The sequence below is a fragment of the Euwallacea fornicatus genome, chromosome 19 (genome assembly GCF_040115645.1).
Source record: "Euwallacea fornicatus isolate EFF26 chromosome 19, ASM4011564v1, whole genome shotgun sequence".
NCBI classification, from domain to species: Eukaryota; Metazoa; Arthropoda; class Insecta; order Coleoptera; family Curculionidae; genus Euwallacea; species Euwallacea fornicatus.
The window spans coordinates 1,040,243-1,064,703 of NC_089559.1; the positions used below are offsets into that span (position 1 = coordinate 1,040,243).

General features: G+C 37.3%; 3 protein-coding genes across 5 annotated transcripts in view; 2 read left to right on the top strand and 1 right to left on the bottom strand.

Moving 5' to 3' along the window:
* The window catches only part of Dad (Daughters against dpp), a 35,546-nt gene extending 22,270 nt beyond the window's left edge, over window positions 1-13,276 (top strand). For both annotated transcript variants that reach the window (XM_066293300.1, XM_066293299.1), the window contains 3 exons: window positions 10,179-10,388; window positions 11,473-11,716; window positions 11,777-13,276. In XM_066293300.1, coding sequence (XP_066149397.1) covers window positions 10,179-10,388; window positions 11,473-11,716; window positions 11,777-11,873 — 551 coding nt within the window. In that variant the 3' untranslated portion in view covers window positions 11,874-13,276. The remainder of the gene's footprint in view (window positions 1-10,178; window positions 10,389-11,472; window positions 11,717-11,776) is intronic.
* Window positions 13,277-14,584: 1,308 nt separating this feature from the next.
* LOC136345349 (xylulose kinase) lies at window positions 14,585-19,505 on the top strand. 2 transcript variants are annotated; one of them, XM_066293550.1, is made up of 10 exons: window positions 14,585-14,900; window positions 15,517-15,649; window positions 16,912-17,015; window positions 17,069-17,248; window positions 17,303-17,404; window positions 17,462-17,747; window positions 17,800-18,060; window positions 18,115-18,285; window positions 18,338-18,435; window positions 19,168-19,505. In XM_066293550.1, the coding sequence occupies exons 1-10, from the start codon at window positions 14,853-14,855 to the stop codon at window positions 19,366-19,368; spliced, it is 1,584 nt and encodes a 527-aa protein (XP_066149647.1). In that variant the 5' UTR covers window positions 14,585-14,852; the 3' UTR covers window positions 19,369-19,505. The 2 variants fall into 2 exon arrangements, with proteins under 2 accessions (XP_066149647.1, XP_066149648.1); XM_066293551.1 differs by lacking the exon at window positions 15,517-15,649 and having other exon boundaries at window positions 14,586-14,900.
* Window positions 19,506-19,684: 179 nt separating this feature from the next.
* Sf3a1 (splicing factor 3a subunit 1) lies at window positions 19,685-24,368 on the bottom strand. Its single transcript, XM_066293549.1, has 13 exons — window positions 24,105-24,368; window positions 23,332-23,496; window positions 23,104-23,272; window positions 22,885-23,044; window positions 22,667-22,820; window positions 22,369-22,565; window positions 21,971-22,321; window positions 21,807-21,918; window positions 21,494-21,753; window positions 21,279-21,420; window positions 21,002-21,177; window positions 20,775-20,948; window positions 19,685-20,187 (listed from the first exon to the last, which is right to left on the bottom strand). The coding sequence occupies exons 1-13, from the start codon at window positions 24,196-24,198 to the stop codon at window positions 20,086-20,088; spliced, it is 2,256 nt and encodes a 751-aa protein (XP_066149646.1). The 5' UTR covers window positions 24,199-24,368; the 3' UTR covers window positions 19,685-20,085.
* Window positions 24,369-24,461: the final 93 nt, after the last annotated feature.

A 24,461-nucleotide genomic window follows, 5' to 3' on the forward strand; every position in this document is an offset into this window, starting at 1 on the left:
CTTGGATTGCGCCAATTAATTATTATTGGATTATTAATTATTGGTGCGCACCTACTACGGTAATTTATTGCATATATCGCATTACTTCATCGTAAAACAGCAATTCGAGGGGCGCTTATAGAAATACCGCTTTTTAATGCTGCGTATTACGATTTTACCGAATTAACAACCGATTGATTTGGGTCCAATTACCGCATCAATTTATTGCCCCAGCGAAGGTGTTTTTTTTTTTTAGAGGTGCGAAATTTATGAATTGAAGGCGATTTTGAATTCAAAGAGGCGCACCGCAGATGGGACGTTGAATCCAGTAGAACGCTTCCGAGAATCGAACCGAAGGAACTCGGGGACGTATCTGGTCATTCTCAAGTTTGAAATAAATTTCAAAATTAATAAAAACATTTAAGTAATTTTTTCGCCCAGAAAATCCCGCTGACTATTGACCATTAATTTCGCGTGGCAGTCGTAAAATTGAAATATTTCCCTCGGTCATTGAGGTCAATTACAATTGTGTTGTAACTCCGTTATCGCTGCCAATATATACAGAAATATGACTTAAAAAGTTTTTTTTTTTTTTTTTTCGATTTTTTCGAATCAAACTCTAATGGACCTTCCTCTTGGTCAGCTGCCAGCACGCACTGGGCACATTTAAACGCCGGACAATGTAGAGTAACCCGAAACTGACCGCTACTTGTAGCGCGGTCCTTGTTTATTCCGACGCCAGCGTTTATTTTCCGAGAATAATAATTAATAACATGTTTTAATTAATAATATATGATCCCGTGGCGGTGTCCTTTTGAAACGACACCAAGTGTTATCGACAACGGCCGATAAAATGCGATTTTGTTGGAAATTTAATCAATAATTACGTTCGACAAGTTCGTGTTTTGTTTAATAAAGTCAGAATTACAGAACAGGCGTAACAGAGCTCGGCGAGGGATTTATTGCCCGAGTGACACATCGAGGAGAGTTGAATCTGGAAATCAAATTATTGCCTCATTTAAGCATTCGTTGAGGCGTAAGTGTTCAGATTCAATTGCCTGATTGAGATGTGGAGCAGCGGACGATTTCTTGCACGATTTAAGTGTTGAGCAATGTTTTATCCTGCATACCGTGTGATTCAAGAAGGTGGCTCGCTCTTGTAACTTTTTTGTTTTTAAACTTTGTTGTTGAAATTCGGAAGGAAGCTATATGAATATAGAGCCGATTGATTGACATTAATGACGTTTATCTAGCGCTTCCGGTTCAACCGGAAATGACCGTAGTTTTCAATTTTTAAATGAAACGCTCCATAAATTTTCACTTTTTTAAAATCTGGAGGTCATTTTTAGTCCAAAAGTGTGTCATAAAAAAATACTGTTTTTTCATGTCGAGCTGGGCCGTTGATTTGTTTCGATTTCTTTGTCTTGACTGATAATAGTTTTCTTTTTCATTAGTATTTCCCGTTTTCACTTTGTTCACTAATTTTCGAAAATAATGGCGGCCTGGATGGTTTCTCAGTGGAAAGCTTTCCGCATAAAGTCGCGCAGCGCCGGAACACCGTTGACGACATTCTCTAAATATAAACAGCACATCAATTTTTCCACTTTCAATAAAATTTTGCATTTTTTCTAATTTAATTCGCACGCGTTTTGACGACTGCACATAATTTCAACAAGTAAAAATATTTTATTCGTTTTTTCTGTCATTTGAAAGGCGGCACGTATTTTTTTCTAAGTTTGAATGTGTTTTTTATGAATCAACGGTTCATTTCTATATGAACGAACGTTGTGTTTGATATCAAAAAATTCGGGAAAATCGTTTTTTAGAAAATCACTAAATGCGTCACCGTGTAGCCATTTGAAAAATGGAAGATAAATGAGAAGAACTGTTTGTCGGTATTCGAATTCCCTACAAAAGAAAAAATACCCAATAAAAAACTAATTAGTATTTTTCCCTATAATTTTGACGTAAAATTGTTCCTAATACATATGCCTCAGAGGCGTAGCTCGACAAGAAAAAACCACAAAAAATATGTATATTTTTTAAACGACATATTTCTTATTAAAGTCACCTTTAAACTCTAAAAATCTAAAAATTTAAGGACATTATATTCAAAAATTTAAAGTTAAAGTCGTTTCAAGTTAAGCTGGAAGTGCTAGATAAACGCCATTAATGTCAATCAATCGGCTCTATATTCATATAGCTTCTCTCCAAATTTCAACTTTCTAAGTTTAAAAGTCATAAAAGCGGGCAATCTTGAATCACCCGGCATATACAGTATGGTGCAAATGTATGGACTAAATCCATTACATCTAAAACGAACGACATTTGACGAAAATCCTAAAACACGTCTATTTTAATTTTTAAGGGACCTCATCCTAGTAAGACCTCCGGAGATATGACGTCACCAGGGTGGGAGCAATGACGTAATTGAAATCTTTCTTAAATATGAATAGGCGTCATGTGACACCTCCTTCGAAAGGTCTCCTCATGGCTTATTCAGCAATATAATAATTTTTTCCTTTAACGTGTATACTATTAATATCGTCTAAACATTCCATTTATGTTTTTGTTGGTTTTTTGCGGTTTGGAAAAAAATGCCTAAAAATATCGAAAAAAGTTACATCTACCGACAGACGTGTAGAGTGATGATAAAAAGTAGCATTCCAATTTCATATTTTTTAGTTGATGTACTACGAGTGAAGTACTATAATTTTTGTAAACGCCTTAGAACAATTAATTAAATATTGAAGCTTACAGGGACTGAATGAATTGAAATTTTAATTATGATTGACTATGGAGATAGAGCAAGGACTCAGGCAGAAGTGTGTAATTTAGTTAATGCTAAGTACCCTAACCGAGAACCAGTTTCTCAATCAACAATTAGTAAACTTGAGGAGAAATTTCGCGATACCGGCCATATTAAAGATCTCCCCAAAACTGGTAGAATATCAATTTCCGAAGCCCGGAAACTTGATGTGTTTTTTACATTTCAAGAAGATCCCCATATCATCTCAAGGCAAGTCGTACTAAATAATAATTTACAGCATTCGACGATCCTTACAGCGATAGAAAGGGAAAAGTGGCATCCGCACAAAGTACATCTAGTCCAGGGGCTGTTAAAAGATGACGTTGACAGACGAATCGAATTCTGCGAGACCGTTATGGAATGTTGTAACAGTAATAAGGGTTTTCTAGCAGAGGTGGTTTTTTTTCAGTTGAAGCTACCACTTGGCTCAACGGTCACGTATACCGTCAAACATACCGATTCTGGCCACGTGAAAATCAACACTGGGTAAAGGAGTATGGCACTCAACACCCGTAAAAGGTGAATGTTTGGGCAGAAATTATCAACCGCCAGGTCAGAGGACCGTATTTTTTGGAGGAAAATTTAACCGGTGCTCAATATCTTCAATTTCTTCAGGGTTATCTTCTACCAAAACTGAATCAGCAATTTCCAAATAGAAATGATTTGTGGCCCCCGCAGGATGGGGCACCCTCACGTTGTGCCGTCCCTGTAAGAACCTACTTAAAAAAACATTCTCTTAGGTAGATGGATTGGGAGGAGAGGATCGATTGAGAATGGCCACCAAGATCACCCGATTTGACTCTGTTTGAGTTTTTTTTTTATGGGGATATTTGAAGTGCAAAGTTTACAAAAGTCGACCACACAATTTAGAAGAGTTGAAGGCGCGCATCGGAACGTAGATTACTCACATAACTCCGGAGATTATGGAAAATGTTAAAAGAAGAATTTCCTGCCCAGATGTCGCACAACATAATTGCTGAAGGCCGTCAGTTTGAGTATTTATTGGAATGTCGCAGAACTGAACGGTTTTACTAAATAAACTGTTTCATTAAAGAGTCGAGGGATGAATAATTATTCTGCTGAATAAGAGATGAAGAGACTTTTCAAAGGAGGTCTCGCATGGCCCCTATATATATTTAAAACTGTTTTCGATCACGTCATTGCGCCCACCTTGGTGAAGTCACATCTCTAAAATGCTTACTAGAATGAGGTCCCTTAAAAGCTCATATAGATGCGTCTTGGGATTTTGGCTAGTGTCGTTCGTTTTAGATATAACTTATTTATTCCATACATTTGCACCGTACTGTATACGAGCATACACGTAGTATATGTATAGACTAAATCATTGCCATTGACAGAGATTGAATTGTTGTCGGATTAAGTATTGCCAAAGGTTGCAGTGTAAAAAGCTGATTTAAGCATTAGACAAATACTGTCCCCGTAGAAATTAAATCGTTGCGTAATAGGAGTTAGAGTTTGATAATAGGGATCGATTTCGTGATCGATTTAATGAATCGAAAAGACTTGGATACCAAATTATTATCCGATTTGAGAATTCAATTTTAGACCAGATTTAAGCATTCGAGATTTCTCTCCGAGTGCCAAATTTAAACCTGACGAAATTATTCGACGAAATTTGATGATCGAGACATAAGCACCCCAGACTTGACTCGAATCTGAAATTTAAATTATGGCCAGATTCAGACGTTGAATAATCCTGAAAGAAGCATTCAACAGTTTACCTAATGTTGGCTGATTTAAGCATGCGAAGTTTCTCTGTCGAGACAAAATTGCTCGATTTAAACTGCGATACTAAGTGTCCAACTCTTGATTCACTTATTTTATAAATTTTTAGTGAAAAACGAAGAATTGACGGATTTAAGCATTGAACAACGCTTGACTGGAGAAAGAGAATTATTTAACTAATTTATTTTACTTAGATTAGAAACTAATTAAATTTGACTTTGTACTTCGGCGAATTTCACTGTTATATGTACATGGAGCTTATGTGGTTGTTAAAAAATTTGAAGATATCTCGTCGTCTTGAGATAAGAAGCCTGAACACTTATTTTCTCTCTAAACAAGCTTTCATATATCACGTTGAAGATTCATTAGGGGCGTGCTGAGCGGGCTTTCCAAAGCTGCAAAACTGAACAGATTTCAAAATTTTTCTGTTCTTCAACACTCAATTTATCTTAATTCTCTTTTCGGAATTTTTTTGTTTTGTTTCGTTCGAGAACCGTTACGTCAGCGAGGATGAAGGCACGGAAATTGCCCGAAATCGCAACTTTATCACGCAAAAATCGCCGGTAACCTGAGGACTTGTCTCCTTCAGAGAGTGTTCAGATCATCTAATCGGATATTGATTGGTGTAAATCATTTACGTCTGAGGGGGATCAATAGGGGTTCTGCCAATTCTCTCCAATCCACTCCTGTGTTATTAATACGAGTATGGAAAAAAAAACATGACGAATTCATCAAAATCCTATAAAACAGTATTTACACGCGAATTACCCCTATCTCGTCTGATTATCTCAATTATTTGAAAGTGACACATTAAAATAACCGGGCACATGATTTTTATCCATGGCATTGTGCTTCTTATTTGACTTGTCAAATCGCACACCAAAACTGGGAAATACACGCGAATTTGAATCAACTGTTGTTACAGACGAAGATGTAAAAGAATTGGACTCAGCATCGGTTTTTTAGAGGTTTAGGGTCCACCCTCAACAAATGAAACCATGGCTGCTCAATCGGAAAAAATGACGTCACCACCATCCCCTACGTTTGATTTGCATTGACCCCTGACAACAAAATGACATCGCGGGGCACTAACCCATGGCGGCCTCTATGTAAAAACGATTGTTTGCTAGACCCAGTTCGCCTAGATAGGTTTTGGACCATTCTGGAACTTCGCCTCGAACGTCTTTGAACGTTCATCATGACTTCATCGTTTTTTTGCCATATTTACTGAGAATTCGTTTGAGGAGATAACCGATATCCTTGACAAGGTCCTCTAAAAATAAACGCTCAGTATCGGATTACTACGCTAGATTTGATAGTACCTAATCTATTAATCTTGGAAGGTTGTTTGCGGCAAGACTCAACAATCCCGATTTGCGGTAAACAAATTTGCTATTTTTTTTAGGTTTCTGGCTTACGTGATAACGAGCACGTACCTTTTCAAGAGGCGCATGAACGGCCTACCCCTGCCCTACGCGCATTGTAGTTGTTGACCCCAAGTTGGTTGAATAATGGGGGGTTATGGGTGCGTGATACAGGTATTATCATGGCGCCGAAAAGCATGCAAACTATAATCAGTGAATTTCCGGCGCCACCATATCGCGACGCGACCTTACTAGGCCGTCACCATGGCCGGATCTGTCTCCGGGTGACGTAGTCATTCCGACAAGTGGGCGCCAACGTTGCCAAGCCTCAGACTTTCCTACATCCCATCAGAGCATTCATCTGTTAACCCTCCGAATAGCGGCTGGGATCGCTGACGACACCATGCCCTCGTTTTTTTCTCATGTATCATTCTTAAAACAGATTATTCTTTCGTCAAACTGCAGGTATGTTATCTTTCAGCCGTCTGTATTGTTTGGAGTAGAACATATTTCTTTTACGACACAACAATGATTTTATTGCATAGGGACCCCACTTGGTACTTCCAGTATTCTTCATTTAAAGCGTTAAACTTCTCCGATTTGACGGTGTAAACATTACCGGGATCTAGTTAGTCATGTTGGTTGTTGTGTTCACTCGTTCTCTTTTTCTCTCGTCATTTTCTTTTTTACGAAATTTTCCCATCTTACCTCCCTTTGAACGTTGAGACTTACATACCGGGCGATTCGAAAAGGTGGCTCGCCATTACAACTTTTTTCTTCTTGAATTTAGAAACTTGAAATTTGGACGGACGCTATATGAGAATAAAGCCGATTGGTTGACGCTAATGACGTTCATCTACTACTTCCGGTTTAACCGGAAATGGCCTCAACTTTCGATTTTTAAACGTAATGCTTTATAAATTTTTACTTTTTTGAAATCTTCAGGTGATTTTTAGACGAAAAATATGTTATTGTTAAATATATATTTTTTTTTGGTGGAAAAATTGATATGCTGTTTTATTTGGAGGATGCTGTGAACGGCCTTCTGATGCGGCGCGACTTAACGAGGAAATGGTTTCCACTCAGAGACCATCCAGCCCGCCGCAATTCTCAAAAATTAGTGAATAAAATAAAAACGAGAAATACTCATGAACAGGAAAACTTTATTATTAGTGCAGACAAAGAAATCGATGTTCTATTTAAGGCAGAAGTTGATCCAAGTACATCAATTCCTGAGATAGCTCTAGAATGTGAGATTAGCTATTAGTCAGGGCATCGATTTTTGAAAAAACTTCTGTATTCTTGTTATTATCAACAAGTAATTAATTGAGATGTTGAAAATGACCACTTTGTTGTCCTCAGTAAGCGAAGCATATTGAACTGTTTCCCTCATAACGTTATTCAATTGGTGTGGGGTAATATTATTTATCACCCCATGAATTTTTTGTACTAATTCTTCAGAAGAACTGGCGTAAACTTATGCTTTAACTCCACAAAAAAAAAACAAGAGGAGTTAAGCCGGGCGATCTACAAGAGTTTATGCAGATTATTCGTTTAAATTGGTTTAAATGATCAGTAGTGAATTAGCTAGGTACTTAGGCCACCTGATTGGCCCATAGTGCCAATTCATTGATTTTTAAAATTTTAAAAAGTTTCTAACTAACAGAGAATTGTGCGGGGGAGCACCTTCATTGCGAAAACAAATACTAAATCGTTCTTATACGTGTAAATTATCCAAAAAAGTCCATATTCATCCATTTAAAAAATTTAAATACCGTTCCCCTGTTACCTGCCCATGGAAAATTATTGGACCTGCAGATGGCCATAAGAGTTCAGCAACGAATTTGCTTTTAATATTCTTAGCAAAATTTGCCAACAATTCTCCATCGTAAAAATCTCAGCAAACAGTTAAAGCCAAATCGTTCTTGACGATTACCTTCCTTCAAATGTAAATTATTTTGAGACCAATATCGCGTATCGTTCCTGTTGAAGAGTCCGAAATTAGCAATCTGCTCTCATCAGAAAATAATATTATGGAAGGAATCCGTGGATTTAGGTTCAAATTTTCAATAAATCATTTGTAATATTCTAATCGTCTTTGATGATCTTCTGGATATAAATGCTGACGCAGTTGATATTGGTATGACTGGTATTTGTGTTTCATCAAAATTCGGCGCTCTGACGAATAGCTAATCTCACATTCTATAGGTATCTCACGAACTGATGTACTTTTATTAACTTCTACCATAGTTAAAACATCGATTTCTTTGTCTTCGCCGATAATAGTTTTCTTCGTCAGTAGCATTTCCCGTTCTCAATTTATTTACTAATTTTAAAAAGTAGTTGTGGTCTGGATGGTTTCTAAGTGGAAACTTTCCGCATGAAGTCGCGCAGCGCCGGATGGCCATTGACGACATTTTCCATATATTAACAGCATATAAATTTTTTCATAAAAAAAAAAAATTGTGACATATTGTTAGGCTAAAAATGACCTCTAAATTCCAAAAAAGTAAAAATTTGTACGACATTACGTTTGAAAATCGAAAATTGAGGTCATTTCCGGTTAGACCGGAAGTACGCGATAAACGCCATTAATGTCAATCAATCGGCTCTATTTTCATATGGCTTCCCTCTATATTTCAACTTATAACTTTAAGAACAAAAAATTTATAAAGGCGAGCCATTTTCAGGAATTACTCGGTATAGGGTGCTGCATCATCGGAGCGACCGTAGGAAAACCTATTTAAATTTTAATTCCATCTAATATTATCTTCCCCTGCTCGTTTGGGAGCAAAATTGTATTAGACTTTATTGAAGGTGCTTTAATGAGGAACTTGCATTGAAAATGTCAAAAGTGTTCCTCGCGTCGTTTGCGAGATATTTTGGAAAGAGCTCTTCTAAAATCTGAAAACTTGCAATACCGCCCTGATATTTTCTTCAATCAAACCACAAACGACTGTTACCTCATCATCAACTGCGGTAGTATGCAAATGAGTTTTGTCAAAACGATTCTATCTTTATTAATGTTTCTTAAAAAATACCCTACACAGTAGTGGAGAAAGGAAACATGATTAAATGGAATTATATTGAAAAGAATTGGGATTATTTGAACATTTACTAACTTAGAAACAGAATTAGGAATGTTTATTTATTGTTTAATAATGCCATTAAACATAAAACATTATTTTTTCTTCCTGATTGTTTAATTGAGGAAAATATCAGGGCGGTATTGCAAGTTTGCAGATTTTAGAAAAGTTTTTTCGAAACGTCTTATAAATAGTGATAAGAACATTTTTCATATTTTACCTGCGAGTCCCTCATCAAAGGGCCTTCAAAAAAAGTCTCATACAATTTTGCCCTTAAACGAATAAGGACGACATTGGATCGTACTGAAATTCACATTCGTTTTCCTATGGCAGGATCTGGCGACGCAACACCTTGTATAGTTTCTATTCGGTCAGGGAGAAGTACCAAACGTGGTTCGAGTGTAGAGGAACCAAAGGTGCGGTGCGGTTCGCGGGACCATAATTACGTGATCTGGCTCGAGTGCCAACGTGCACGATCCTTCCCGATAACCGAATTGCGGTGCTTTCACGAAATGGCAGTCAAAAAGATTATGGATTGGACATTGGACCTACAATCCAGAGACGACTGAATAATCTTGGTGTTTGAAACGAACTTCTAAGAAAATTCTGTCAGTCAATGGAGCGTCGCCTATTTTCATGGTCCACGAGGGACAACAAGTGGAAGAAGATGGACGGGAAGATGCCTCAGAGGAGGGACTGAAAGGCGATGACTCCTCCAGCCAATCGACAAAAGGAGAGATCGAGGTGGCAATTTTGCCCAAGAAACATTGACGTCGAACTCAACACCAGCTGCTACAAGTGTAAGAAATTTGTCTCCAGAAAACATCAAAGCATCTCCATTATATGCAAATAGTGTAATTAAAATTTTCAAGCCTCTGTATTTTAATGATAATTTCTCAATACATAACGTTTCAAAATATTTTATAATTTATTGAACATAATTTCCTTTATTTGTAGCACTCATTTATTATTATATTTATTAACAATAATTGGGAAATAAAGGGGTAGAGTACGTACGCAGGGAGTGGGGTCCCTCACGAACCTCAACGACCCCACTCGGCACGTTGTGCACAATTTTACACACGCCATTCGGAGGGTTAATGTGAAACAAAATTGTTTCCAAAGATTTCGTTACATCTTTCCGACATATCAAGCATTTCGTGAAATTTTACGAAATCATCTCTCTTTTTCCAGAATCGGCAATGAATCATCCTGAATGGTGCACTTTGGCGTACTGGGAACATCAACATCGTGTAGGGCCATTGTTTCCTGTGGAACCTAACTATGTGAATGTGTTTGGTTCCGTACCGTATGGTCTCGATGGGCTGAGTCTGGAAGCGCTCGGTCTGCAGAGCGCAATGCAATGCGAAGCTAGTCAGAAAACTAGGAATAAAATAAAACTAGGTAGGAACGCTAGAGCAGCCATTTCGATGTTGAATTTTAATTTGAGATGACAGTCAAAATGTGACGCTTGACAGTGATGGCAAGTGCAAGCGTCACGTGCCATCATTTTGATGGGAAAACGGTTTATTACGATTTCCGAAATAGCGTGCGAGACCGCCATATTGGCATTAGGGATGAAAGTTGACCGATACTACTTCTATATTTCATCTATGTGACGAAACAGTGTCAGAACAAGCTTCCTTTTCACTCGAATATATATTTTTTCAATGTTTACTTTTCTATTATATAAGCACTGAAAATTGTTTATATTAATACTAAATAATCCCATCCCCCATAAACTTCTGATTTAATTTAAAAAAATCCTGAATTTGACAGCTTGTCTAAGTTGTCACGCAATGATTAAATTCGGAACTGATCCATTTTGAGCATAAATTTAAAGATTTTTATATGTTCCCTATACCTGGCACGCCGCTGATTATTAAGTTATCCAAATTGAATTTTTTTCTAATTTTACCAATATAAATTGGCAAACCTTTAATCTCGGATAAAAATCAGTGCCGGAATATATATTTTTTATTTATACTTTTTTTTAAAGATTTGAAATAAATCTAGGAAACTTGTAAATAATTACAATAAATATTTGTAATTATTATTGTAAATATAAAAATACACCTGTATAACCTGGTATGCCTCCATTGTTTAGTTGACAAAAACTGCCAATTTTTATCATTTTAAATGACATTAGTGCTTTCTACTTCAACAAAACCAGTGGCGAGACAGGTGTCTTTTAATCTAATATATTTTTCGCATTGTGCTCGATTTTAACGAATAGAAATTTTGAAATTTTTTGACCTACCGTGAACAGAAGTTTTATAGTATGCTGAACAAATCTGAATTTTCATAATTTTGAAGTAAACTCAATTAACCGAAACCGATGAAAATCCTGTTTTCTAATTTTGAAGAAATCCGCACAGATATTTTGACGTAACCTGAAGTAACCAGAACAGCACTGTTGTAGTATCTGGAACTGGTGTGATATTTTGTTTTAAAACTCGTAAATATTGAGTTTTGATTTTAATTCCAGGAATAACTTTAACCCGTGACGTCGACGGCTTCGTATGGCTGTACAACCGGTCTGAACAGCCGGTTTTCGCCGATTCGCTGTACCTGAAGGGCGGCTGTGACGACCGGTACGGATGGCCAACCCGGATACCACCTGATCACTGTTTGTGCGTACATGCACCCGGTAACCCCCAAACGTTCGGTTGGGACAAACTTATGCCAGGGGGTTTCCCCAAGGGTCCGGCTCCTGATCCAAATTCCGTGAGGTGAGAATCAATCCCCCTAGCCCCAAGGTCCCAATAATTGACCTAGTGTGTCTCTTTCAGGATCAGTTTCGTTAAGGGTTGGGGAGGGCGCTATTCGAGGCGCGACATCATCTCCTGTCCCTGCTGGCTAGAAATCCTGTTGGCCCCCTGCAGGTAGTACAACCACTTGTCTAGCAACTTTCAAACATTCTGCTGCTGCGCACCAAAAGCGAGACAGGTTCTACGCGATATGTGTGATAAAGACAAAGACGCGAATAATTAGTTTTAGACTATGATTGGTAATTTAGGGTGGCTTTGGGAGCGAGCACCCTCATCATTTTGCCGTTTATAATTTATTTTCCTGATGAGAGAAGAGGTTATGGTGCTCGTTCCCCGGATGAGATTGCAATAAGCCAGTGCACAAAAAAGGCTGAATAATTATTAATTTTAAGGAAAATGAATGTCTAAGTCCGTCCCTGTTTGGTTTTTCTATTTTTGTATTGTAAAGTGTCCAGTCTCAAGGAGGAAGACCGAGGCATTGTTACTCTTATCACAGTGTTAAACACTGAGAGACTGCTGGAAACAAAGTAATTTAGGAGCCTGAAAAAATGTCTATTATAAAACGTTGCCTTATGCTACATCTACTTAATAGTGAGATGTACTTTTAAGGTTAAGTAGAGTGGTGCTTAAAAAAATACTATACAGATGTCTATTTTCCTAGGAAGGGACCAGAATCCTTGAATTTTCAGTCATTAAGAAAGTTTATTTGGTTTTTCTGTTCTGCCTGTGATTTTTTTATAACCTACAGTCTTGATGATATATATATGTATATATATATCCCCCCCAAAAAAACACCGGCAGAAATCCAGGACATTTTCGAAAAAAACTTGTACTTATTATAATTTCTTTGCGTCATTCATTTTACTTTAGAAGAATTTTTAAAACTAAATTACATACTAGTCATTGATATGTCCGCTTTAAATATATAATATACGATAGGTCCACGTAAAACGCAGTCATCTCTAGTGCCTTCGAAGTGAACTACAGCAAATATTTATGAATCAAATTATTGCCTAAAATAACGTGTAAGCTTTAGGAAAACGGTCTTGTTTCTCGTACAATTCCAATTCGTGCTATTTTTCCATATTCATTGGAACTTGCAACGATCTTTTTTACCTGACAATCCTTATTGTCAACAAGCAAGTTCCAATTATTATTGGGGATTTCGACCGAATTAAGTCCTATTGTGCAAGAAAGGCTTAAGCTATATTCAACTTGAGCTTTAGTTACCTTGACTCCTCCCATGAGGATAATGTTGCTAGCACAAATCAGTTCATTTAAGAGAAATACATTCCTTATGAGAGAACCCGAATTACTTAAAGCTTAAGTTGAGCATAGCTTAAGTCTTACTTCTACAGTCAGGCCTTAACCATCTGAGCAAATTGGTAAGGACGAAGTTACGAAATGTATTTGTAAATATCTGTACCTAGTACCTACCGATGCCTTTATAGCAACGAAGATATTTTGGGGCAAATTGTCCCACTATTTGAGTATACAAAATAAAATTTACTTAATACGAAATTTTGTTTTTTAAATCCTTCAATTCCCTAAGTTAATAATTCCTACGGAACTTCAGGAAATTGCCTTCTGCGATGTGTTACTCAAGTAATGTAAGATCATAATGAAATGTTGAGAAAAAAAGTAGAAACCAAAAATTCAAAATATCCATAATCTACGTTCTTTACCCCAGTGCCGATACGCAAATCAAACCACGTTAAAGCTCCTCCTGATCACTCCATTGACATTGAACAGGAAGTCTGTATTCCGGAAAGACGTGGGTGATCAAGTGAAGAATTTTTTTACTCCTTTTTTAATTAACCATGTCTGAGAATATTCCGTTTCATAATTCGGAAAGTCGAGATGACTTTTGAAGATATTCGAAAAAAAAACTGATATTTTTGAAAAACAATTTTGTTTTTTCCCTAGTTTATCCAGTGAGGTAATTCAAAATGATTAGCATTTCTCGATCATTGCAATTTTTCCTCGTCTACAACGTGGCGAAGTCATATTCGAAACTAGACGATTCGATTCTGTCTGTGATTCTGAATTTTTTTTTCATACCCACGCTATGTTGATTTTTCTACATAAAATTTGACAATGTTGAACGATGTCGCACAAATCTGATTCGTATCAGGAAGAATTTGATAAGAAAAGGACAAAAAATCAGGAAAAAAGCCCGCCTTCGCCCCAGTGAATTTTGACAATTCCTCAGGTTTGACAATCGTGCTACGTATATTATTATCTCCCTTGGCCTTTGATAGCTCGTAGAGATTTCTTTTAAAAATTGTAATTTGGAACGATATTGTAAAAGTCATGGTCATACTAAGAGCGGTTTGAAAAAAACCGGCGTCAAAAATGCATGCTGGGTTTAAGAAGTACGGCACGTCACTGTCTGTCTTAAGGTTCCAAAGTTCATAAAGACTCTTGTATGCATATTGGACAGTTTCAAACTTAACCGATTTCCTCAAATATAAATCAGTGGCGGAGCCGTCCCTCATTGGAATGAAAATAAGAGAATGAATTTGACAGGAAATACTCGAAAAGAGGGGACAAATTGGCAACATCGCGGCTATTTTCGAAAATGGTTGTCGCTTTTTGACAGCGCTCGCACGCTACCAGCGTTAACACGGTGGGACAGTGTTGCCGGATGCGGCAAAAAATTAAGAAGTTTGGGTATTTTTTTCTTTCAGATCCAAGATGTATTACAAGATGTGTCTCCACATTACAGCCTTTGTACTAAAATAAACCAATTTCATTTTAATCTAACTATATCATCAACGCGTTGACCCATCGCACAACCTCTTGGCTTACTCTGCTTCGACCGTTCTCGCGGATTTCCGGGGAAAAAAATTAGTGAAAGCCGACGATTGAACGATTATCAACCGCTTCATGCCCACCACACTTTGCGTCACTCATTCTGTAAACTCTGTGTTTGTTATTACATATTAGCGTTAGTCAGCGTGAAGCGTAGCGTCGACCCATGTAGCACCGTTATTCCACCAAGCTTATGTGGCTGTTTCAGGCGATTTCGACCGAGTTTCCAGGATAATTCCCGTGGTATAAGCTGCGCAGGAAGGAGACGAGTTTGCGCATCATCATGACAGAGGAACGTAGCTTTTTGGGAATTGACTTAAGCACCCAACAGGTGAGAAAACACGCTAAATGAGTCATTTTAATAGATGCAGCAATAATTGGTCTTGCGGTTATCGATAAAATGCGAGACCGCTCTTGATCTTGTGGGTCGATATTTCTTTGCGCGTGTCGCCAAAACATTTTATATGGAGTTTTCTATGGTTTCAAAACAGAGTTATAAGGATTTATCTGCTCATTCGACTTATACGTGTAGATAAGAAAAATGTAAAACAAACATAATTTCGCCAATGTAAACTATACAGGATGATAGAAGAGGCAAAGTGGCAATAATGAAGAAGTACTAAATAAACTGAGAAAAAAGTGAGAAGTTTTTTTACCAAAGTTTCAGTTTTTTCCTGTATCTCAGGAAGCCATAGGAATTTTTCAAATTTCCAAACGGCAAACCATTGAACTCTAAACTGCGCACCTTTGCTCTAATTTAACCACCCTCGCGTCTATTATGATCATCGAGATCCTAATGGTTGAGCTCGAACGACGGCCACCCTGTGTACAGGTTGAGAAAGTACACTTTCAACAGCATCAACCCTATCGATCAATTACACATTTTTCAAGCTTTTGCAAAAATATTATAGTTTACACGCTGTGACAAATTTTCCTGTTTCTTTCAGCTCAAAGCGGCCATTGTCAATGATAACTTGGAAATTCTCCATGAAGCTTCCGTAATTTTCGAAACTGATCTACCGGAATTCCGATCTCAAGGTGGAGCTGTGATAGATAAATATGACCCCAACTATATTACCGGTAAATTGTAATTGATATTCAATTTTGCAGTGTTCAAAAAACCTACTTGATATCTTTTCTACATAAAGGACCAAAAGTCCCTCATAAACTTGTTAAAAATTGAAGGAAATATTTATCATGAAAATGCTGAAATACTTCAAACATTATTTTTATTTGTGAAATTTTCACGTAACAGACATACATATATACAGGGTTACCCATGAACTGAATGAATATACTTTTTTATTTTTTTCTTATAGAACTCCATGTATATTATGACATTTTTGAGTTCTATAAAAAAATTTAAATATATTTTATGTAACATGCCCACACCCAAATTCAAAAGTTTTTGAAAAAAATTAAAAAAAATAGAAATGACGATAGAACTATTAACACTTAAAAAATAACAATATAAACTAGTATGATTTAAAGTATTAAATGTGTTAACTGTGACTTCTTCTTGACAGTGGGCAAGCCGCAATTCAAATTTCTCAAGAATGTTTCTTATCACTTGAAGAGGTATTCGTTAAGCTTCTTGACTAACTTTATTTCTTAACCCTTCTATATTGTTGGGCATTTTTAAATACACCATATGTTTCAGATGACCCCATAAAAAAGTCTATAGGGGTCAAGTCGGGTGATCTAGCAGTCTATTCTAATTGCCATATTGCGCAAATATTTAAATAATTATTTAATGTCGAAATGGGTGTGTTACGTAAAATATGTTCATAATTTCTCAAAGAACTAAAAAAATATGATAATGTACAAGTGGTTCCGTAAGAAAAAATGGAAAAGTACATTTATCTATTACATGGGTAACACGGTACACTGTTACCTCAAAAAAATGTACAACCAAAAGCAATACTTCACGTGTTCTAGCATTTTCATGAAAATTATTTTCTTCGATTTTTAACGAATTTATACGGAACTTTTAGTCCTTTGTGTACGTGAATTTGTAAACAATACACGAACGTGCCTCTTTGATTTTCTTCCATAAATCTGTTTGCAAATTTGGCATTAACGATTTCGCAGGTTTTTGAACAAACTCAAATGTGATTTTATGTTTTTCGGGCATCTCGGTACGTTATAATTTAAGTGTGCAAGAAAGCCTTTAAAACATGTGCGACACGTTAGAACTTGATTCGCTGCATATTTGTTTACAAACTGCAAACCCGAACCGACATGATTTTGCTTCTAACTAATCTTCTAAACGTAATTAATTATACCGAACCTGAAGGGACTTTATCAATTTACCCACAAATAGCTGATTTGTTTACTTTCAGCACCCGTCATGATGTGGGTGAAAGCCTTTGATATCATTATGGACAGACTAATTGTAGTTGGTGCTGACTTCTCCCGAATTGCGGCCATTAGTGGGTCAGCACAGGTACATTATTATATAAATTAGGGAAGTTTAACATCGTAATCTCTCCATCATAGCAACATGGGTCAGTTTATTGGCAAAAGGGAGCTGGGGAAACCTTGGACAATTTAGATTCAGGCCAGTTCTTACACGAGCAACTCAGTCACTGCTTTTCCATCACCAACAGTCCTATATGGATGGACAGCAGTACCACCAAGCAATGTAGGGAGTTGGAGGAGGTTGTGGGAGGACCTGAGGTATACGACAAATGACCGTTTTCTTCTTTTACGTTTTTCATTAAAAAATATAAGGAATTGGCGAGGATAACAGGGTCTAGGGCATATGAGAGATTCACTGGGGCGCAGATTGCAAAAATCTATCAAAATCGGCCAGATGCTTACAAAAACACTGAAGTATGTTTTTTTCGATGTAGAAGAAGCTTCCAGCTTCTTACTTTAAAAATATTTCAGCGAATTTCCGTTGTGAGTAGCTTCGTGGCCAGTATTTTCCTGGGCAAAATCGCCCCCATCGACCTCACAGACGGCTCTGGAATGAATTTAATGGACATCAGAAGCAAAACATGGCATCAGCCTCTTTTAGATGCTTGCGCATTGAATCTTAAGGAAAAACTAGGGCTGCCAGTCCCATCCACTACCAACATAGGTCCAGTTTCCAGTTACTTTACCGAACGATACCATTTCTCCCCCAACTGCCGAGTTATAGCCTGCATGGGAGATAATGCAGGATCTTTAGTAGGTAATTTTTTCCCGTAGTTTCTTAGAGATTTTCGACCATCAAAAATGTCCAGGAATGGGACTTTCCGAGGGCTGGTTGGCAGTGAGCTTAGGAACCAGTGATACCGCCTTTCTGTGGCTGACAGAACCTAAGTTGGTGCTTGATGGACATGTGATTTGTAACGCCATAGATGAAAATGCTTATATGGCCTTGTTGTGCTTCAAAAATGGGTCTTTGACCAGGAAGAGGATCAGGAATAGCTGTGCGGAAGGATCTTGGGATATTTTCAACCAGTTATTAGAGAGCACCCCAAGAGGGAATTTTGGAAATATGGGTTAGAAATACTAAGTTAAAAGAAATGCAAACCTCTTAGTATTTATTATTTTAGGGTTGTATTATGACGTAAACGAAATTCTCCCCTTTCTAAAGGGTGATTTTCGGTTCAGTAAGACTCAACGCGTGGCGAAATTTTCCAGCTTGGAGGTGGAGGTGAGAGCATGTGTTGAAGGACAGTTTATCGCCATGAGGTCCTATGCGGAAGAGTTTGGGTTAAATATTGGTAGGTTTGAAAGATCAAAACGTTCAAATTTATATTTTCTCTGATTTCAAAGGGGAGGGGGTCCGAATATTGGCCACGGGGGGTGCTTCGCAGAATAAGGCCATATTGCAAGTTTTAGCGGATGTGTTTAATTCTCCTGTATATGTTCAGGTAAGTTTAGTCCGATTAGGGGGAAATTGCGCATATTGCTTTGAACGACTCGAAATAATTGCGACTTATCTAATAACTAATGGAGATATTTTTAGCAAATATGACACCAACTTCAGTGCTTATCTCAAGAGTTCAGATGTTAAGAAAAATCACGATATAAGCGTCGACAGTGGTTAATTACTAATAGAGTGCTTACAAGAAATAAATCTACGAAGGGCCTTTGCTTGAAAGCTCCTTTAAGTTACACATTTTTATCTTCCATCTACATTTCCAGATCTTTTTTGTCCCTCGTTCGTCATCGGAACTTATCCAAAATTGTTCTTCAATCTGAAATAAATGTCGAGATTTATAAAGATTTAGAATGATTGTGCAGGAGTTGCTTTTACTATACGGGGTGTACCTCGTTAAACTTTAAAAGTTGGTTCCACACGTCGAGTTCTATTAAAAATTTAAAATAAAAAATATCAGAAAACTTAGTCCACTTCGAGAAAATTTAATTTTTTTATTTTTGAGGACTGGACGTGTTTTGTAATCTAAATGTCCTCGTGTCTTCCTTTGCATTGCCGCTACAAAAATTTTAATATTACCATCGAAAAGCCACTTAAATTTACTATTTTCAACAACCATTGTGAGGTCAACTTATTTGCCCTTTGTACATGTTTCAGGGACCTGAACGTTTTTATTATCTAGTCAAAATCAAAAAGTACCATTATGGCATTTTCCCCATTCCAGGACGCCGCCAACTCCGCCATGCTGGGTTCAGCCATTAATGCAAAACATGGCTTAAAGGGTACCAAATACGAGGAGATAATTGCATCTCTGGCCAAACCCCACAAAGTGTGTGATCCATATCCAGATTCCGACGAAATCTACCCGTCCATGACTGCGCGATATAGGGAAATTGTTCAGGAATTACTCGCGGAGCGACAATAGTGTTTATTTCAAGGAGGAAAAGTGGGGTACAAATTCCAAAATTACAAAATAGTTAGGAAAATGTATGTTATGGGTTTATTATTAATTAAATTTTATTAAAACTTTCAGCTAATAAAAGATAGACTATTAACTACACAGTTGCTTGTTTCTATCCGCTCTCTGCTCGAAGTTGAAGCTGCGTTTCCCGATTATGGTAACTGAGAGTTTTTAAAAAATCAAAAGTGAATTAATAAAATATAATTAAAAATAAAATTCGACTTTGGTATGTGCAAGATTATTTTATCGCGATGACGAGTTTAAAAAAAAAATAACAATATACTTTTTTACCATCTATTTAAAATCAAATACCAACACTAAATTTCTTTCGTTCCAAAACGCCGCTAGCTCCGCTTTACTGAGTTCAGCCATTAACGCAACAAATGCCTTGATCGGCATCAAATACGAAGAAACAATCGCATCTCTGGATAAATTTCCAAAAATATGCAATCCCTATTCAGATTTCAAGGCAATCTACCCATCCATAACTGCTTGATTCAGGGAAATTATGAGGGAATTACTCATAGCGAAACATAGTTTGCAATAATATTTTGAGGGCTAAAAGTACAATTTAAATTTATTCCAAAATTAGAGGTTAATTGTAAAATTATGTTTTAGTATTTTGTTAATGATGACTCCTGTGAAAATGTATCGAAGAGAAGTCTTAAAAATAATGAAAATCTATTTCTTCCTGCCGCCTCTCTCCTTCAATTGAAGTTGGATTACAGCGCCGCCGGTTATGTTGTAATAACCAAGAGTGTTTTGGTCTTTGAAGAACATTCCCTAAAACAATGAATTAGATTTTCTACACAATATGGATAATTTAAGTATATTTCTAGACCGAGGGGAAAATCACATTTGAAAACCAAAATTTTCATTTTGAAACACAAGGAACCCAAATTCTCGAAAATTAAAGTTCTTCAAGATGTTTTGAAACTCAGTAAATTCTTTTTTTTAATAATTGATACTCTAGAGCTTTCAATTCAACTAGCAACATTACCTATCTAAGTCTAAGACGATCTTGTCCAATTTTGTATTTGTCTTGTCTTCCAATGAAAAGTAGAAGTTGTTGTTGAAAATTTTAAATTTTGACAGGATTACTTATAGTCTTCCATATTTGTATATATTTCGCAGCGAGCATCCTCATCGTTAGTGAAATTTGACACTAAACTTAGCAACCATGCAAAGCGTAACGGTGCTAAGTCCTGATATACATTTTTGCCTAATTTTACTTCATTGCCTCGCGTAGCGAAGTTTGTGGACCAAGATGTGAAAAGATTTATTCTGGTTTGGTGCAATTCTCACCAATTCATGTGTGATTTTCGTCACAAATTCCAGATTAATCGACTTTTTAACTCCAGATAACTCACATCAAAAAATAATTTCTGTTTCGCCGGCGGCATGCTCAGCTCTTCCTGTATTTTTGCCTTCAAATTGGCTACGCTTTCAGTCAATGGTAGAGTGTACGCCAACATTTGCCCATTCAATTTCCATTCGCTCTTTTCGGGCATCATGGGAATGGCCACCTTGATGCCTATAGGCCCCTAAATTTTTTCAAATTAAAACGAAAATTTTCTAATATTTTGTGTTTTCCTACAGGGTTTCTGGCTACGAAAATTTCCTCTGGGATTAGGGAGTCTTCGTTGCGCATTTTTTTGTTAGCCGGCTCGTCCTCGCTTGCAACTTCGATCGAATGCTTCATGGGCATGTTAAGGGGCGTGCCCATGGGCGGAGGCATGGGTGTCACAAAACCCGTCATCGGCGGTGCTGGCACTGATTTGAAATTGCAAAATTTCAGTTAATCAATGACGAAACATAGAACATGTTTCTAATAGAAACGTTTAATTATCTGGGGTTGGTTCGTTTTTACTTACTCATAAGTGGCGGGCGCATCGTCGGCATTGGAGGTGCGGGCATCATCATAATGGGCGATTGAGCAGTTAAAATTGGCGGCTGTACAGGCATCGAAATAGGTTGCGGTGCCGCTGATTGCGTTATCACCGGAGGCTTAGGTGGCTAAATAAAAAAATTACAGTAGTAAAGTTTTTTTAACACTCACTTTAGAGTTAAATTATTAATAGGTTGTTACCTGCGGAGGAGCAGGCGGCTGCTTGATAACAGGTGGCTGCGGAATTTTAAGTTTAGTTACTGTTCCGGTGACATTCTTTGGCCCTATTTTCTCCTTTTCCTCATCCGGCAACAGACCTTTGACTTTATGAATCTGATGAATTTGCTCCTCTAGAGTAATGTTGGCCCTTGCGGCTCTTGTTGCTGCTTCAACACTTGAAGTGTGCCCATCCCATGTAACTTTTTCATCTTTCCTCGTTTCTTCTTCTCCAATTTTCTTACCTATATATTAGAAATTGAAACAAATATCTAAAAAGTTACAACAAATAATTTACCAATAGCAGTTTCTTCATCTCCCACTCCGAAAATATCCGTACGTCTCTCCGCTAAAAGCTTCAAACTAGCCTCAATTGCAGTTCCTTGGGCATAAACGGTATCTTGATTCATCTAAAAATCAATAAAACATTATTTACAGTTCCCATAAATTCTTATACTTCACCTTATCTGTAACGTGCTTATCCCTCTGTTCCACCCATCTTGGGTCCAACAATCCAATACGCATGTGCTCCTGCACTTTACTTGCAGGGATTTTCTCCCCTGTAATGGGAGACACCAAATAATCATCACCTACAGTGGGTCTGGTGACTTTCACCGCTTGTTTAGGGTCGTATTTCTTAACCAAAACCTTATCGGGAATGGGTGGCAATGGAGGCTGAATCGGTGGCTGTTCCTGAATCTCAGGTTCCTCATCCGAACTTTCCTCGTCCATGTCCTGGACCTGGTTGTTATCTTTGGCGCCTTTACGAACTTGCATTGTAGTTCTATCCTCCATGTGACTAAGACCGGAAGACTAGAAAAGACCTTTAGATATTGTACAGAATAAAACTGAATAAAGACCTCAACAGGCGCTTCTTCTTCGTCACTCTCCAACTGCATCTCAATGTCCTCACCATCTTCAATTCTCTCTTGAATTAATAGCCTTGCTCCTACTTCCTCAGGGGTAGTGGGAGGGGGAAAATTACCCATTTCGAATGATTGATAATCTACTGTTTCCACCACCACAAAATCATGCCAATCAATTTGTGCATAGGCAACTGAAAAATTGGATTTGAATGAGATTTTAAATTACAATGGACTATAAAAAGATCGCTATAAATTCATGTTTTATAGATCTCTTTATTTCAATACAACTAACTTCTCTCTCTCTCTAAAATCTCCTCCTCTCTCGCCCTTTGGGCTTCCTGGTATTTCTGGTACTCAGCTCGGTACTTCGCGAGGTCTAAAACTGCTTGCGCACTCTTAACCTCATCACGAAGTTTTTGCTGCATGGTTTTAGGCGGAATTAATACCTAACGCAAACAAAATCCTTTGATCTGTGTTGATAAAAGAGATAAAACAGTAGCGACAGAATACCTTTGTGTATTGTTCCAGTAATTTGGTAAAGTACTGAAACAAAGAGTGTTGTGGTCTCAGAAAATCGAACTGAAAATTTCTCTGTTCTCGGTTCATTAACTGGGTAAGAAAAGCCCTGCCATTTCTTGCGACAAATTGCGCTGTGAGCTTGACTATGTCTCTATAAAACAAGTAAATTACATGGCCAATTTTGAAGCAAGAAGGGTTTCAAGGGCTTACAAATCTAAGGCCGAAATTGAGGGGGGATCAGCCACAAACTCAAAATCAGATGGAGGTTCTTTAGGAACAAAAGGCTGTTCTACTTGCTTCAAAATATCATGCTGCTTCTGCTGTTGGCTGGCAGATACTGTTAGCTTGGAAATTCCTTGGGAGAGTGTTGGCTCCTGGGCTATTAGTTACAGAATAACCTATTTTTTGCAAATCTTAATTTTCTTCAAAATACCTTACCTTTCCCTTCTTTAAATTCATTAACTTTATGTTGGTAATAAGCATGATATGGGTCCCCTGTATTGAGAAAATTAAATTTGGGGTTTCCCAGCTCATTTTGCCTGATTCGGGCCTCGAATTCTGGGCCATTTCTCGCCACGAAACTTGCGGTTTTATCAACAATGTCTTTTTAAACTGTCAGGAAAATGTTGAATTTTACTAAAGTGCCCTTGTTGGTCATTCTAAATGTAAAAATCAAGGGAAAACTGTCTACCAAAATACCTCTTTTTGAGCCAGAAATGATGAAAAAATGAAGTAGTATATCGCATGGTGTACAACTAGCTTTATATGTTATTTGTGACCAATTCTTATAAACCAATCAACTTTTATTTCAGCTGATCCTTATACCCTATTTCCATCAATAAGTTGGAAAATTAGATATCAGGTAATATTGACCTATCACACCAAAACAAACAGTTTACTTTAAAAATGGGCATAAGCGGTCAATGTGGGAACAGGAGTAATAATTGTAATATGGTAATAGTTGGGACAATAACTAACGTAAATAACAAAGTTTATAAATCCCATTTCATGAATAATATCGCTGAGCAAAGCAATATATGCTGTACTGAAAAGATTCAATTTATCATTGTTTCTGTTCCTTGTTAATGTTTTTAGTATACATTCTAAGGAGTTGGAAAATTTGCAATGGGATACATACACATATCACAAAGACGATACATTGAAGGGGTTTGAGGCATTATATTTAATATCCTAAAGCTATTAAAGGATACTTCTAACCTCTGGAGGGGGGTAAATAATCCCTACAACGGGATTAGCAGGTGCGGCGTCTTCATTGCCGTTGGTGGCAATCTCAATTGGGGGCATTTTTCTTGGGAACGCCGGTTTTCACAGTGGCTAATTACGAACGATAGTTCACTTTTTGTTTTCAAACTAATTATTACGATCTATTTACAGGGAATGTTGGAAATGAATAGGAAATATAGACGCTTCTTCTGAAAAATTGACGTTGACGTAAAAATATTCAGTTTTTAGGTTAGATTTCACTGAAGCATCAAAACTAAGAATGACGTCATCCATTGGGCTAATCACCATTCAAACCTACTTATGTTGAGAACGTAAACAAAAGG

Excerpts from the sequence above, each read along its gene's own strand:
- LOC136345349 (XM_066293550.1), top strand. The coding sequence starts at position 14,853 with ATGACAGAGGAACGTAGCTTTTTGGGAATTGACTTAAGCACCCAACAG. Across the intron at positions 17,249-17,302 it reads AGGTTGTGGGAGGACCTGAG|GAATTGGCGAGGATAACAGG; the intron begins GTATACGACAAA and ends AAAAAATATAAG. Across the intron at positions 17,748-17,799 it reads TAATGCAGGATCTTTAGTAG|GAATGGGACTTTCCGAGGGC; the intron begins GTAATTTTTTCC and ends AAAAATGTCCAG.
- Sf3a1 (XM_066293549.1), bottom strand. The coding sequence starts at position 24,198 with ATGCCCCCAATTGAGATTGCCACCAACGGCAATGAAGACGCCGCACCT. Across the intron at positions 23,045-23,103 it reads TCAATTTCGGCCTTAGATTT|AGACATAGTCAAGCTCACAG; the intron begins GTAAGCCCTTGA and ends CTTGTTTTATAG. Across the intron at positions 21,919-21,970 it reads ATAAGCACGTTACAGATAAG|ATGAATCAAGATACCGTTTA; the intron begins GTGAAGTATAAG and ends ATTGATTTTTAG.